Raw genomic sequence first — 13,366 nt, forward strand, 5'->3', positions numbered from 1 at the left:
GAAGGAGAGTTTACAGTCTAGCGGGCAGTGATCGGTTGAATAGCATGCATTTAGTTTTACTTGCGTTTAAGAGCAGTTGGAGGCCACGGAAGGAGAGTTGTATGGCATTGAAGCTCGTCTGGGGGTTAGTTAACACAGTGTCCAAAGAGGGGCCAGAAGTATACAGAATGGTGTCATCTGCGTAGAGGTGTATCAGAGAATCACCAGCAGCAAGAGCAACATCATTGATGTATACAGAGAAGAGAGTCGGCCAGAGGATTGAACCCTGTGGCACCCCCATAGAGACTGCCAGAGGTCTGGACAACAGGCCCTCCGATTTGACACACTGAACTCTATCAGAGAAGTAGTTGGTAAACCAGGCGAGGCAATCATTTGAGAAACCAAGGCTGTCGAGTCTGCCAATAAGAATGTGGTGATTAACAGAGTCGAAAGCCTTGGCCCGGTCGATGAATACAGCTGTGCAGTAATGTCTCTTATCGATGGCAGTTATGATGTCGTTTAGGACCTTGAGCGTGGCTGAGGGGCACCCATGACCAGCTCTGAAACCAGATTGCATAGCGGAGAAGGTACGGTGGGATTCGAAATGGTCGATAATCTGTTTGTTAACTTGGCTTTCGAAGACCTTAGAAAGACAGGGTAGGATAGATATAGGTCTGTAGCAGTTTGGGTCTAGAGTGTCACCGCGGCAGCTTTCCAATCTTTGGGAATCTCAGACGATACGAAAGAGAGGTTGAACAGGCTAGTAATAGGGGTTGCAACAATTTCGGCAGATAATTTTAGAAAGAGAGGGTCCAGATTGTCTAGCCCGGCTGATTTGTAGGGGTCCAGATTTTGCAGCTCTTTCAGAACATCAGCTATCTGGATTTGGGTGAAAGAGAAATGGTGGGGGCTTTGGCGGGTTGCTGTGGAGGGTGCCAGGCAGTTGACCAGGGTAGAGGTAGCCAGGTGAAAAGCATGGCCTGCCGTTGAGAAATGCTTATTGAAATTCTCAATTATAGTGGATTTATCGGTGGTGACAGTGTTTCCTAGCCTCAGTGCAGTGGGCAGCTGGAAGGAGGTACTCTTATTCTCCATGAACTTTACAGTGTCTCAGAACTTTTTTGAGTTAGTACTACAGGATGCAAATTTCTGTTTGAAAAAGCTAGCGTTAGCTTTCCTAACTGCCTCTGTATATTTGTTCCTAACTTCCCTGAAAAGTTGCATATCACGGGGGCTATTCGATGCTAATGCAGAACGCCACAGGATATTTTTGTGCTGGTCAAGGGCAGACAGGTCTGGAGTGAACCAAGGACTATATCTATTCCTAGTTCTACATTTTTTGAATGGGGCATGCTTATTTAAGATGGTGAGGAAGGCACTTTTAAAGAATAGCCAGGCATCATCTACTGACGGGATGAGGTCAATGTCATTCCAGGATACCCCGGCCAGGTCGATTAGAAAGGCCTGCTCGCAGAAGTGTTTTAGGGAGCGTTTGACAGTGATGAGGGGTGGTCGTTTGGTCGCAGACCCATTACGGATGCAGGCAATGAGGCAGTGATCGCTGAGATCTTGATTGAAAACAGCAGAGGTGTATTTGGAGGGCGAGTTAGTTAGGATGACATCTATGAGGGTGCTCGTGTTTACGGATTTGGAGTTGTACCTGGTAGGTTCATTGATAATTTGTGTGAGATTGAGGGCATCAAGCTTAGATTGTAGGATGGCCGGGGTGTTAAGCATGTCCCAGTTTAGGTCACCTAGTAGCACGAGCTCAGAAGATAGATGGGGGGCAATCAATTCACATATGGTATCGAGGGCACAGCTGGGGGCAGAGGGAGGTCTATAGCAAGCGGCAACAGTGAGAGACTTGTTTCTGGAAAGGGTACGGCTAAATGCTATACGAACTGGCCGTCTAGCGCGTTCGGAAAAGAGAGTAAAAGGAGCAGGTTTCTGGGCTCGATAGCATAGATACAAGGCATAGTGTACAGACAAAGGTAAGGTAGGATGTGAGTACATTGGAGGTAAACCTAGGCATTGAGTAATGATGAGAGAGATATAGTCTCTAGAGATGTTTAAACCAGGTGATGTCATCGCATATGTAGGAGGTGGAACAACATGGTTGGTTAAGGCATATTGAGCAGGGCTAGAGGCTCTACAGTGAAATAAGACAGTAATCACTAACCAGGACAGTAATGGATGAGGCATATTGATATTAGAGAGAGGCATGCGTAGACCCACATATGGGTCCAGTGAGTGGTTGGGCTGACTGGGGACACGGCGATTCAGACAGTTAGCAGGCCGATGCTAACAAGCTAACAGTTAGTAGGCCGGGGCTAAACAAGCTAGCAGTTAGCAGACCGGGGCTCGCAAGCTAGCAGTTAGCAGACCGGGGCTCGCAAGCTAGCAGTTAGCAGACCGGGGCTCGCAAGCTAGCAGTTAGCAGACCGGGTTAGCAAGAAAGCAGTTAGCAGACCAGGGCAGGCAAGCTAGCAGTTAGCAAACCGGGGCAGGCAAGCTAGCAGTTAGCAGACCGGGGCAGGGAAGCTAGCAGTTAGCAGACCGGAGCTAGCAAGTTAGCCTTTGGGGGACGTTGCGATGGGGGTAAATCTGTTTTTGCCTCTTCGTGCGGTGACGTCGATAGACCAGTCATGGAATTAGTAGGGTTCCAGGTAGCTCTAGGTAGCTAGCAGGCCTAGCAGGTTAGCAGAATGGGCCTTCAGCGGGCGTCGCGCCTGAGGGGCCTGTTGGAGTCCTCGGGCAGATTATGTCGGTATTCCAGTCGTAGAGGATTGGCGGGGTTCCGTGCCCCTTACCGGCAGTAGAAGGGGTCCGGATATTGTAGCCCAGGAGTGGGCTTCGGTGGTAGCACAGGAGCCCTAGCCAGGCTAGCTTCAGGCTAATTGGTGCTTGCTCCGGGATGGAAACGCTAGCCAGGAGTGGTCACCCAGGATTGAGGTTAGCTAGTTGCGAAGATCCAGATTAAAATGTTCAGAGTTTGCGGTAGGAATCCGGGGATATGGAGAGAAATAGGTCCGTTATGCTCTCGTTGTTCGAACTGGCGAGATGTTTCCGAGCTAAAGGTTAGCTGATGACCGCTAGCAATGGTTTGCTAACTGATAGCTGGTATGTAGTTAGCTGGCTAGCTTCAGTTGAGGGATTCCAGATCCGAAGTAAATAGAAATACTTTAGAAAAAAGCAGATCCACGCCACATTGGGTGAGGCGGGTTGCAGGAGGAAAATATTTTAGGAAAATATTTTTAAAAGATATGCGAAGAAAAATATGTAAAAAGATATATACAAGGGACACGACAGGACAAAGACAAAGATGTCTGACTGCTACGCCATCTTGGACTCATCTTGTTTGTTATTGATGTTGCACTGTTGAGGAAAAAGCCTGCAAGTAAGCATTTCACTGTTTCGTTTACACCTGCCTTTATCCTGTGCACGTGACAAATAAACTATGATGGGGGGAAAAAACTGAACATATATTGGAAACTCAATGAAGTTACACATCAATTGTAACACTAACGTAGCACTAACTAAGGTGTGCATGTGTTTTTTTGCATGTCTGGTTGTGTGTACGTGCGAAAATGGGCAAGAGCGCGCGTGTGTGTGTGTACAGTCGGCTCGTTCTGGGAAACAGTTAAAACGGCCTCCGATTGGCATGGAGTTGGGGAAAGTTCTCATTAGAACTTTGTTTGGGTCCACTGGGACCAGGAGACCACTCATCATGGCTCGTCTCATTAATTGTTAAAGATGGTTCATCAATGCATCGCGCCTGTGATCCAAAAATACCCTACAAAGACACCAGGCGTGGGATGAAAAGAAAAGGTTGAATCAGGCATCTAGCCCATAATGGAGAATATTGGAAATAAACAGGGAATACAAGCCGTGCACGAGCCATGTATATGTGTTTGGGCATGCGAAGGTGTGTTTGTGTGTGTGTGTGTGGACACCGTGCTGGCGGCTTCTCTTGCATGACTTTGATGTGACAGAGACAGTCCCTGTGAAGCCCAGGTTTAATACTGGCGATGCTGTAGCTCTGCTAGAGCCGGTCTCCTCTAATCATATTTCAATCACTCTCAGTCTCCGTTATCTCTGTCTCTAATGGTCCTCGTCAGTCCTCACCCAGTCCCTCTCGCTCTTTCCCTCTTTTTCTCTCTCTCTCCCTCATTCCCTCTCCTCCTCTATCCCTCTCCCAATTCTATCTCTCTCTCCAGTGGCATACCACAGTTTTGGGGGGCCCCCCGCAAGGTCTGAGAAGGTGTTTTTTCTCTCTCGGGGAAACAGTTAACTTCCTACAATTCTACTAATTTCGCCATGGGGCAAAGTGCTATTATACACATTTTGCAATGAGGCTCAGAGAATTTGGCATTTCGAAAGATAATTTCATGCTATTCTACACATATTGCCATGGGGTGGAGAGGAAAATGTGCAGTTTTACAGCTAATCTCATGGTATTCTACATATATTGAATTGAGGATGAGAGAATTTGGCATTTTTAAAGCAAATGTCCTGCTATTCTACACATATTGCCATGGGGCGGAGAGGACATCCAAACCAGCCTAATTGTAATGAATGGCAGCAGAGGCATAATACTGATTTTACTTATGCAGGAACATAAAACAAATGCATGTGATATATTAGAAAATGTGTAATAGAATTATTGTCAAGCTAAAATATTGTCATATAATCATACATACAGTTTATACGGATTTCCTACCAGTGTTCTGTATAAACATCTTCGGAAATATATGTAAACAGACCAGAAATGTCTCAATTGATGTTTTCTTGGAAAGCTGAGAGTGCTATTATATGATCAAATGTGGTATGCCAATGTCTCTTTCCCCCTCTTCCTCTCACAATTTCTCCCTTCCTATTTCTCTCGCTTTCTCTCTCTCTCTCTGGCAATCATTCCACCGCCATATCCAATCAAGAATTAGAGATGACGATACTAAAAAAGGACACCCGCCCAATAAAAATACAAGGTTTTATACGTGGTTCTATGTCGTTGAACATTGTACAAATTGAGGCAACTGTAAAAGATGTCATTTGTTCGAAAGTTATCTAGGAATTGAAGCACGATGCGTAGCCTCAACCGCAGCTTCTACTTTTTGGGTGGAGGCCTGATGACGAGACATTGGATCATTTGGATCCATTGAATATCTGCATCTCCTTTTTCCTCTCTGGGTGAAATGATCCAGGCATATTTCATTTCCGCCATTGCGCTGGGGGTGAAGTGGTTCTTACATGGAGAGCAGGCCAGAGCCAGCACACATCACTGGTGCAGCTTGGCAGGAGGAGTGAGGGGGACTGGCGGACCACCCAAGCGTGGCGTTGTCCCCCTTCTGGCTCTCCAAAGGCCCTCGCTGTCTGCATGTCTGTTTGCTGCAGTAGACGTGTGAAGTGGCATGACAGGTAGGTGGGAAACAGCTCCAGGCAGTTTCTGCTCCATGTCTGTGTTTCCCTACTTCCCTTCTGCTGACCACATGGTGTAACCACATCCTCTAAGGGATACAGTCACATTCTCTCCTCTGCGTGTGTGTAAAGACCCCAGGGTATGGGGTCTGACAGGCCCTTGGGCCTCTAGGTTTGGGGAGGAGTTTGAAAGGAGGAAATTGAAAGAAAGTGATCCTGCTGTGGACCCCAGAGGCAGATGGGGGCCCCTGGCTGCGTGGCGTCTGTGTCAGTTCATCTCTGAGTTTTGCGTTTATATTGCTCAATGTTTGATGGTAATTTAAGAGACAGGTGTCACTGTTGTACACATATTCTGACTGGACAGGCACGGATAGAGGGAGAGAGAGAGTGGGAGACAGAGGAAGAGGGATAGATGATTGAAAGCAGGAAAGTGAGAGATTCCTTGGCGCCATACCTTAGTGCAACGTTCCGGTTGAGTTAGTGCCACGTTCCGGTTGACCCGCAAGCTCAACCGACCCCCCTCAGAGCTCTAAAGGTGAGCCTGACAGACAGGGGTCAAATCACAGCTATTAGTGCGGCGGGCCATTAAGGACTAGGACCAGTTGACCTGGGAGCATGGGAGCTCCCTCTGTGACTACAGGACAGAGGGTTAAGGGCAGGGGAGGGGACCCAGGTTGTGTTCCAAATGGCACTATATTTCCCTATATAGTGCACTACTTTTGACCAGAGCCCAGGGAGCTATATAGGGAACAGGGTGCCATTTAGGACGCAGGCCCAGTCTCCCAGTGAACTGCAGAGACAGACAGGCAGGTGCTGCGCACTGCTGAACTAGCCTGCTCTATCCTGATGGACACCTGGCAGGAGGGAGACCCGCTGGTCACTCAAGTAGAACTGAATCAAAATCAATCACGAGCCACTCTCCTGAGCTATACTTGTGTACTGTAGAAGGGACCTGCCCTTTGAAGATATCCCACAGTATGGCCGCTGCACTACCACGGTACAACATGTTATAGTTGTCGGTTAAGCTCTTCTCTCCCTGCTTCTAGCAGGTGACACAATGGTTTTCTGTGAACTGTAGGTCTAAGCTCTTTGGCCCTCTGGTCCCACCCACTGTGGAAAGTATTTCCATTGCTGGAAGACAACAGTTCTATTTCAAAAATGTCATCTTGACATTTCTGCATTAGAAATTAATTATGATTGCTCCCCTGGCAACGACGGCCCTCTGACAAATTGTGACCCGGTGAATTAGGCCAATACTTTGCTGGCTCACTCACGAGATGACATGCCAACTGGCCCAGGGCTGGAGAAAACTCCAAGCTTGGGTTGCATTTCCTCCTTACGATTTTGTTAGCCACTCATCCGGGATCCGGCCCTTTGTCACCTTTAAGGGGCTCTGACTGAGGCTAGCCTGACCATTGTCGGCCATGGTTGAGTATCACCAGTGTTAAACAGCAGTGTCGGCCATGGTTGAGCATCACCAGTGTTAAACAGCAGTGTCGGCCATGGTTGAGCATCACCAGTGTTAAACAGCAGTGTCGGCCATGGTTGAGCATCACCAGTGTTAAACAGCAGTGTCGGCCATGGTTGAGCATCACCAGTGTTAAACAGCAGTGTCGGCCATGGTTGAGCATCACCAGTGTTAAACAGCAGTGTCGGCCATGGTTGAGCATCACCTGTGTTAAACAGCAGTGTCGGCCATGGTTGAGCATCACCAGTGTTAAACAGCAGTGTCGGCCATGGTTGAGCATCACCAGTGTTAAACAGCAGTGTCGGCCATGGTTGAGCATCACCAGTGTTAAACAGCAGTGTCGGCCATGGTTGAGCATCCCCAGTGTTAAACAGCAGTGTCGGCCATGGTTGAGTATCACCAGTGTTGAACAGCAGTGTCGGCCATGGTTGAGCATCCCCAGTGTTAAACAGCAGTGTCGGCCATGGTTGAGCATCCCCAGTGTTAAACAGCAGTGTCGGCCATGGTTGAGCATCACCAGTGTTAAACAGCAGTGTCGGCCATGGTTGAATATCACCAGTGTTAAACAGCAGTGTCGGCCATGGTTGAGCATCACCAGTTTTAAACAGCAGTGTCGGCCATGGTTGAGTATCACCAGTGTTAAACAGCAGTGTCGGCCATGGTTGAGCATCACCAGTGTTAAACAGCAGTGTCGGCCATGGTTGAGCATCACCAGTGTTAAACAGCAGTGTCGGCCATGGTTGAGCATCACCAGTGTTAAACAGCAGTGTCGGCCATGGTTGAGTATCACCAGTGTTAAACAGCAGTGTCGGCCATGGTTGAGCATCACCAGTGTTAAACAGCAGTGTCGGCCATGGTTGAGTATCACCAGTGTTAAACAGCAGTGTCGGCCATGGTTGAGTTAGCACCTGCAGCTGACCTGAGAATGATTTAGTGGTGATGTCCTTGTCAACCCAGGATCTGTATCAGGCCAAAAATAACACACACACTCTGAACGCACACTCTGAAGACACACAGGATAATGCATTTCTGACAGGTAGTGCTGGTGAATGATGCTGGCCGATCATCAGATTGGAGCTCACCACAGAGATCTCCACCCACAGGGAGGGTAGGAGGGAGAGAAAGAACGAAAAAGAGAGAGAGGGGGGGGGGGAGAACAAGAGCGAGAGAGTGAGAGAACAAGAGGACGTGAGAGAGAGAACAAGAGAGAGGGAACAACTACAGTGGCTCCACTATAGATATGGAGTGCTTTTAATGGAGTGAGTGGGAGAGAAAAATGGCAGTGTGTTTGTGTGTGTTTGCACGTATGTGTGTGTGTGTTTAATAGAATGAGTAATGGGCATATGGCTATTTTCCACAGTACCACAGTTCTCTTTCAGGCTTCAGCGTTCCAAAATAGCTCCTGTTTGTCCACGGCCGTCTACAACCTGTCAAGCCAACATGCCACGCATTTCTGTCTGACACGCACAAATGAACATATCTCATCTGTGCTGCTTTCTCCACACTACTCCAGATGAAAGGGAAAGAGCCAGAAAGAGGGGGGAGGGATGGAGAGTGTCAAAGCAGCTGGGAGGGAAACTGTAGAGTCCCGAGGGCTCGGCTTCCTGCCCTCGCGTCAATCAGTCTTAAGGCTGACGGCTGCTGCACCTGTAATGGACGGAGTGAAGCTTTAATTTGACATTTTAGTCATTTAGCAGACACTCTTATCCAGAGTGACTTGCGGTTAAGTGCTTTGTTCAAGGGCACATCGGCAGATTTCTCTCTGGAATTTCGACCCAGCGACCTTTCGGTTACTGGCCCAATGCTCTTAACCGCTAGGCTACCTGCCGCTTCCCAGCAGAGTGGGTGTACTGGCTGTAACGAGACAAACAGAGGGAGTGCCTATGAAAAGCCAAGCTGTCCCGATACCATGTATACAGTAATAGGGGGATGAATAATGTAGGAGATTGCCTGGGGGCATATCAGCCACTGCACAGCAACTGCTCTCCAAATCAATGTTGTGGAGGATACAACATATTAGTTCGGTCTGGGCATTCCTGCGGTCGTCTCACTGCCTCAGAGGTTAAGCGCCGCTATCTCGGTCCGTTCTGAAGGACGTGCGGCGGAGTTGGTTGACTGGACGGAGAAGGAGAGCGAGGGAGAGACAGAGAGAGAAAGGGCCAGGAAAGGCGGAGCCGGACGGAAAGTGTAGGGCGACGATGACGGAGGCGAAAGAGCCGAGGCTGGGCTGACTGGAGTGTCTTTTCTCACACTTCATCTCTTTGGCAGTTTGTTGAAAAGGAGCCCGTGGGATCGGGGAGGCTCTGATAGCCGGCCGGTTCGTGTCAACAGAGGGCCTCTGAGAGTCATGAGGGATAATGTGGCGCTTCGGATCGCAGAGGCTCTGTGGAACAGGTGGTCCCAGGGTCACCCCTTCCTCCTTCCTCTGCTGTGTGGAGCTCCCAACCCCTCACTCCCCACTCTCTCTCTCACTCCTCCCTCCCTCGCCACACATGGGAAAGTTTTTTTGGGGACAATTGGCGGTGATTAGCTCTTGATTTGGGTTTCTCTCCGTTTGATCAGGCGAGGGAAAGCAATGTGATAGAGAACACAGCTGTAGCTGGTCCCCGGCTTAAATTGGGTGCAGAGATCCAGAAGGGCGGGATGGATGAAAGCAGGAGGTAGGGGAAAACAAAGAAGTCAAAAGGGAGGAGGACGGAAGGGAGGGTAGGGAGGGAAGCTCTGGGGTCCTTTACAATGTACGTTTTTGAGTTATGGATTTAGGCCACTGGCAGGGAGAATGTGAGCTCGAATGCTTCTGTTATTCCAGGTGTGGGCCCTATGTCTGGTCTGGAGTGCCTTGTATAAAAATGCTCTTTACTCAAAAGAACCAGCGGGCTGGTTCAGCCCCTCTACCTCTCCTGGGTGGTGGACTGCAACAAGAAAACCCTGGGGCTGCCCAATCGCTTGGTAGTGAAATGGATCATAAAGTCTCCCGTCGCCCAAGAGGGCTCGGGGGTTAACGTTGGATACACACCCCATGGGTGGTTTATGCTTGGCCCTGTGCCCCACCTGCCTGGCTTTGTCCAGCCATTTTTTTAACGGTAACGGCTGTTCCATCCAGGTTTCTCTTGCTCTGGGTGTTCAGCCAAACCCCCTTCTCTGGCTGCTTCTCCATGCCCATATATCAGGCTGATGGTTCTGGAGAGCTACAGATCCAGCCAATTGAATAAAATAGATTAAGCACACTTCCAAATCCCATTAATTTCTCTTCCAACTGCGTATAATTAGAACCTCCGTGGCCATTGTTGTTATTGACTCCCTTTTCTGTTGGCTATGTTTGAAGTAGCAGAGGAAGTTGTGGTAGTTGAGTGTTAGGACTCTTTGGAGACTGTAGCTCGCTGTATCGTTACGGGTCACTGAGCGGAGTTCATTTTCATGTAGGAGTGGCCGCCGCAATTTGAGAGAACTTTGGCATTTCCAAGCATCTCTCAGGCCGGCGTGTAACAACCTCCAATCAGCAGCTACGATATGGCACACTCTCAAGAATGCGTCAGTTGGCGGCACTGTGTTTACTTTAGAGATACGGGTTCTGGACTGCTGGGGCTGTCTCACAGTGTGTATGACCCCGTGAGCCTGTCTCGGGAACCGGCATGGCTCAACACACCACAAGGACTCATAACAATTGAAGTTGACCCGAAAACCCGACCCTAGGCAACAGTGACTAGGGTCTGGTTTCAATGACAGACTCTTCAGGCATAGACGAACTACGTCACTTCCTTATCTGCTTCACACCAAACCTCTACACCAAAGTTGCAGTCTACCAGGCAGTGTGTGTATCTAAACTCCTTTATGGATGTGGAACATGGATAGTTTACAGCCGACACTTAAAACAACTGGAGTCCTTTCACATAAAATGCCTTAAACGAATGTTGAAAGTGACCTGGCAGGACCGTGTGCCACATTGAGAGATCCTACAGAGAACCAACTGCAGGCGCATCGAGGTGTCCTTCACACACCACCAGCTTAGATGGCTCGGGCCATGCCATCTGGATGCCAGAGGATCGCCTGCCACGAAAGATGCTGTACAGACAGCTAGAACTGGGCCGTCACTCTTCAGGTGGGCAGAAAAAGCGGCTAAAGGACCAACTGAGGACATCGCTAAAGAAGTTGGGGATAAACCCTGTCTCCCTCTAGATTGGCGCGGCCTCAAGGAGTGCAGTTGGCCGAGGAAAAAAGGACGTAGCCTGGCAAAGTGACAGAGAAGACATATGACCACTGGCCTCAACAGGACAGGCCTTTGTGTGCTCTTTCCGTGGCAGACAGTGTGCATCCCGCATCGGATTACACAGTCATCAACGAACCCACAAGCAGTAGTGGAAGTCATCATTGGATATGATGGACTACCTTAAGTGCCTTATCTGCTTGAATATTATTATTTTTTTTAATGGATATCACGGAGGTAATTTTTAATGAGTGCGAAATGCAAGAGGCTAGTATGCATCAACTACCTTCACTAAAATCACTGCAAACTTTGGTTTCGTATCGCAACGTTCTGGAACCATGATTTGCTGAGAGAGTTGTCTGTCTGAAGAGGACTCACCCCGGATCACTTTTTTTTCTCCCTTAGAGAAGTTGCCAAAAAGAGTCGGTCATTGAAACCAGACTCTAGTCACTGTTGCCTAGGGTCGGGTTTTCAAGACTAATCTCTGAGAGGAAAATGCTGCCACACACACACACACACACACACACACACACACACACACACACACACACACACACACACACACACACACACACACACACACAGGCAGAGTCAGACAACCCCGTGATACTGATAATAACTCGGGCGGCTGAGAGGTGGTTGAAAAACCCCCTAGGACTCCTCATTCTCCCGAAAACTGCAACAGCTCATTTCAGAGGTTTCAGTTTAACATGAAGCCCTGAAGGACAAGGCGTCGGGCCAAGGGAGGATGCCATTATGGTGGGGTGGAGCAGGTTGAGGTGGGAGGAGGACCCGGGTGTCACAGACTGCAGCGCCAGATGACCTTTGTGAAAATGTTACTACCCGCCTGTGCCTGAAACAGTGGCTGGCTAATTAAAGTTTCATTGGCATTGGATTTTCATTGGCACAGCAGACCTCGGGCAACCTTGGGGGCACTTAGACAATACGGACGAAGGCGACTGGCAAAAATACAAGGGAGAGAAATGCTGAGGACAGACTGTGTGTGGGAGGAAGGGAAGTGAGGCATCCACTAGAGGACAGTGAGGTAGTAATGGTGTATGTCCAATGTGTTGTCATGTTTTGAGGTACAGTAGCTAGTAAACCACAGAATGATATTTGATCCTTCACTGCCGGGTACTTTACTGAAGTTCCGACAATGCCCTTCTGAAAAACGTCCCGCCTCAAATTCAAGATCATACTGAATTGGAAAAATAAATTGAAACGGCCTACAGTGAGATAGTCCCCTTTTGTACAATGTGGCGAAGAGATGTGCAATGTCAAAACGCTGAGTACCTCCGCGCTCTTATCGTGCTCGCTCTCTAGCTAATGGAATTTTGATGGGTCAATATCGAGACATGCGGGACTTCTGACATAGCGAGAGCATTACCAAATACTGGGCAGCACCTTCCGATTCCATAAGATCATTAAATAATTGGCTGCATTTGACTGGGACATTTTCTGAAAAGATGGGCAAGGAAAGGATAGATGACCAGCAGACTTCCCTTTTAGCCTGTATTTCACAATTTGCAGTGTCTTTATTAATGATCTTGACCTTTTTATCGATTAAGACGTGGAGGATTTTAATGGAGCTGAACAAAGCTGTGTGTGTGCATGTGTGTGTGTGTATGTATGTGTGTGTGTATGTGTGTGTGTGTGTGTGTGTGTATATGTGTGTGTATGTGTGTGTGGCTTGTGCGTGTGTGTATGTGTGTGTGTGTGTGTGTGTGTGTGTGTGTGTGTGTGTGTGTGTGTGTGTGTGTGTGTGTGTGTGTGTGTGTGTGTGTGTGTGTGTGTATGTGTGTTGCAGCTTGATGAGGTCCTGGTCCATGGTTCCTGGGGGAGGCAGTCCAATCTAGGCTTTATTAAGGCTTTATTGAGCTGAGTGTAGGTGTGTGTGTATATCCATGTGCATGGCTGTTTTTGTAGCAGACACACACTTGGCAGAGCTTTTATGATTACCCGTGTCTGTTTCTTTTATACACTCACAATTGGTGGAGCTTAAATGAGGGTGTGTGTGTACCAGCAGGTGTGTGCGTCTGTGTGAGTGAGTGTGTGTGTGTATGCGTGTACGAGCAAGGGTGTGCGTTTCTCATCATCTGTGTACGTGTGCCACACTCACGGTTGGCAGAGCTTGATGAGATCCTGGTCCGTGGTCCCCGGGGGCAGGCCTCGGATGTACAGGTTAGTTTTACTCAGCTGCTCGGATCCGCCGTGACTGCAGCTGTTATGGCTGGGGCTAGGCGGAGCCATGGGGTGAGGGGGTGGAGCATAGGGCTGCTGCAGGAAGAGAAGAGAGGAGG

At 48.7% G+C, this 13,366-nt stretch overlaps 1 protein-coding gene across 3 annotated transcripts in view; it reads right to left on the reverse strand.

Annotated features, from left to right (window-relative positions):
* Positions 1-13,366, reverse strand: part of LOC139558804 (RNA-binding motif, single-stranded-interacting protein 3-like) — a 351,557-nt gene that overhangs the window by 169,967 nt on the left and 168,224 nt on the right. For all 3 annotated transcript variants that reach the window (XM_071374246.1, XM_071374247.1, XM_071374248.1), the window contains one exon: positions 13,186-13,343. In XM_071374246.1, the coding sequence (XP_071230347.1) occupies positions 13,186-13,343 (158 nt within the window). The remainder of the gene's footprint in view (positions 1-13,185; positions 13,344-13,366) is intronic.

Source organism: Salvelinus alpinus, chromosome 29 (assembly GCF_045679555.1).
Source record: "Salvelinus alpinus chromosome 29, SLU_Salpinus.1, whole genome shotgun sequence".
Lineage (NCBI taxonomy): Eukaryota > Metazoa > Chordata > Actinopteri > Salmoniformes > Salmonidae > Salvelinus > Salvelinus alpinus.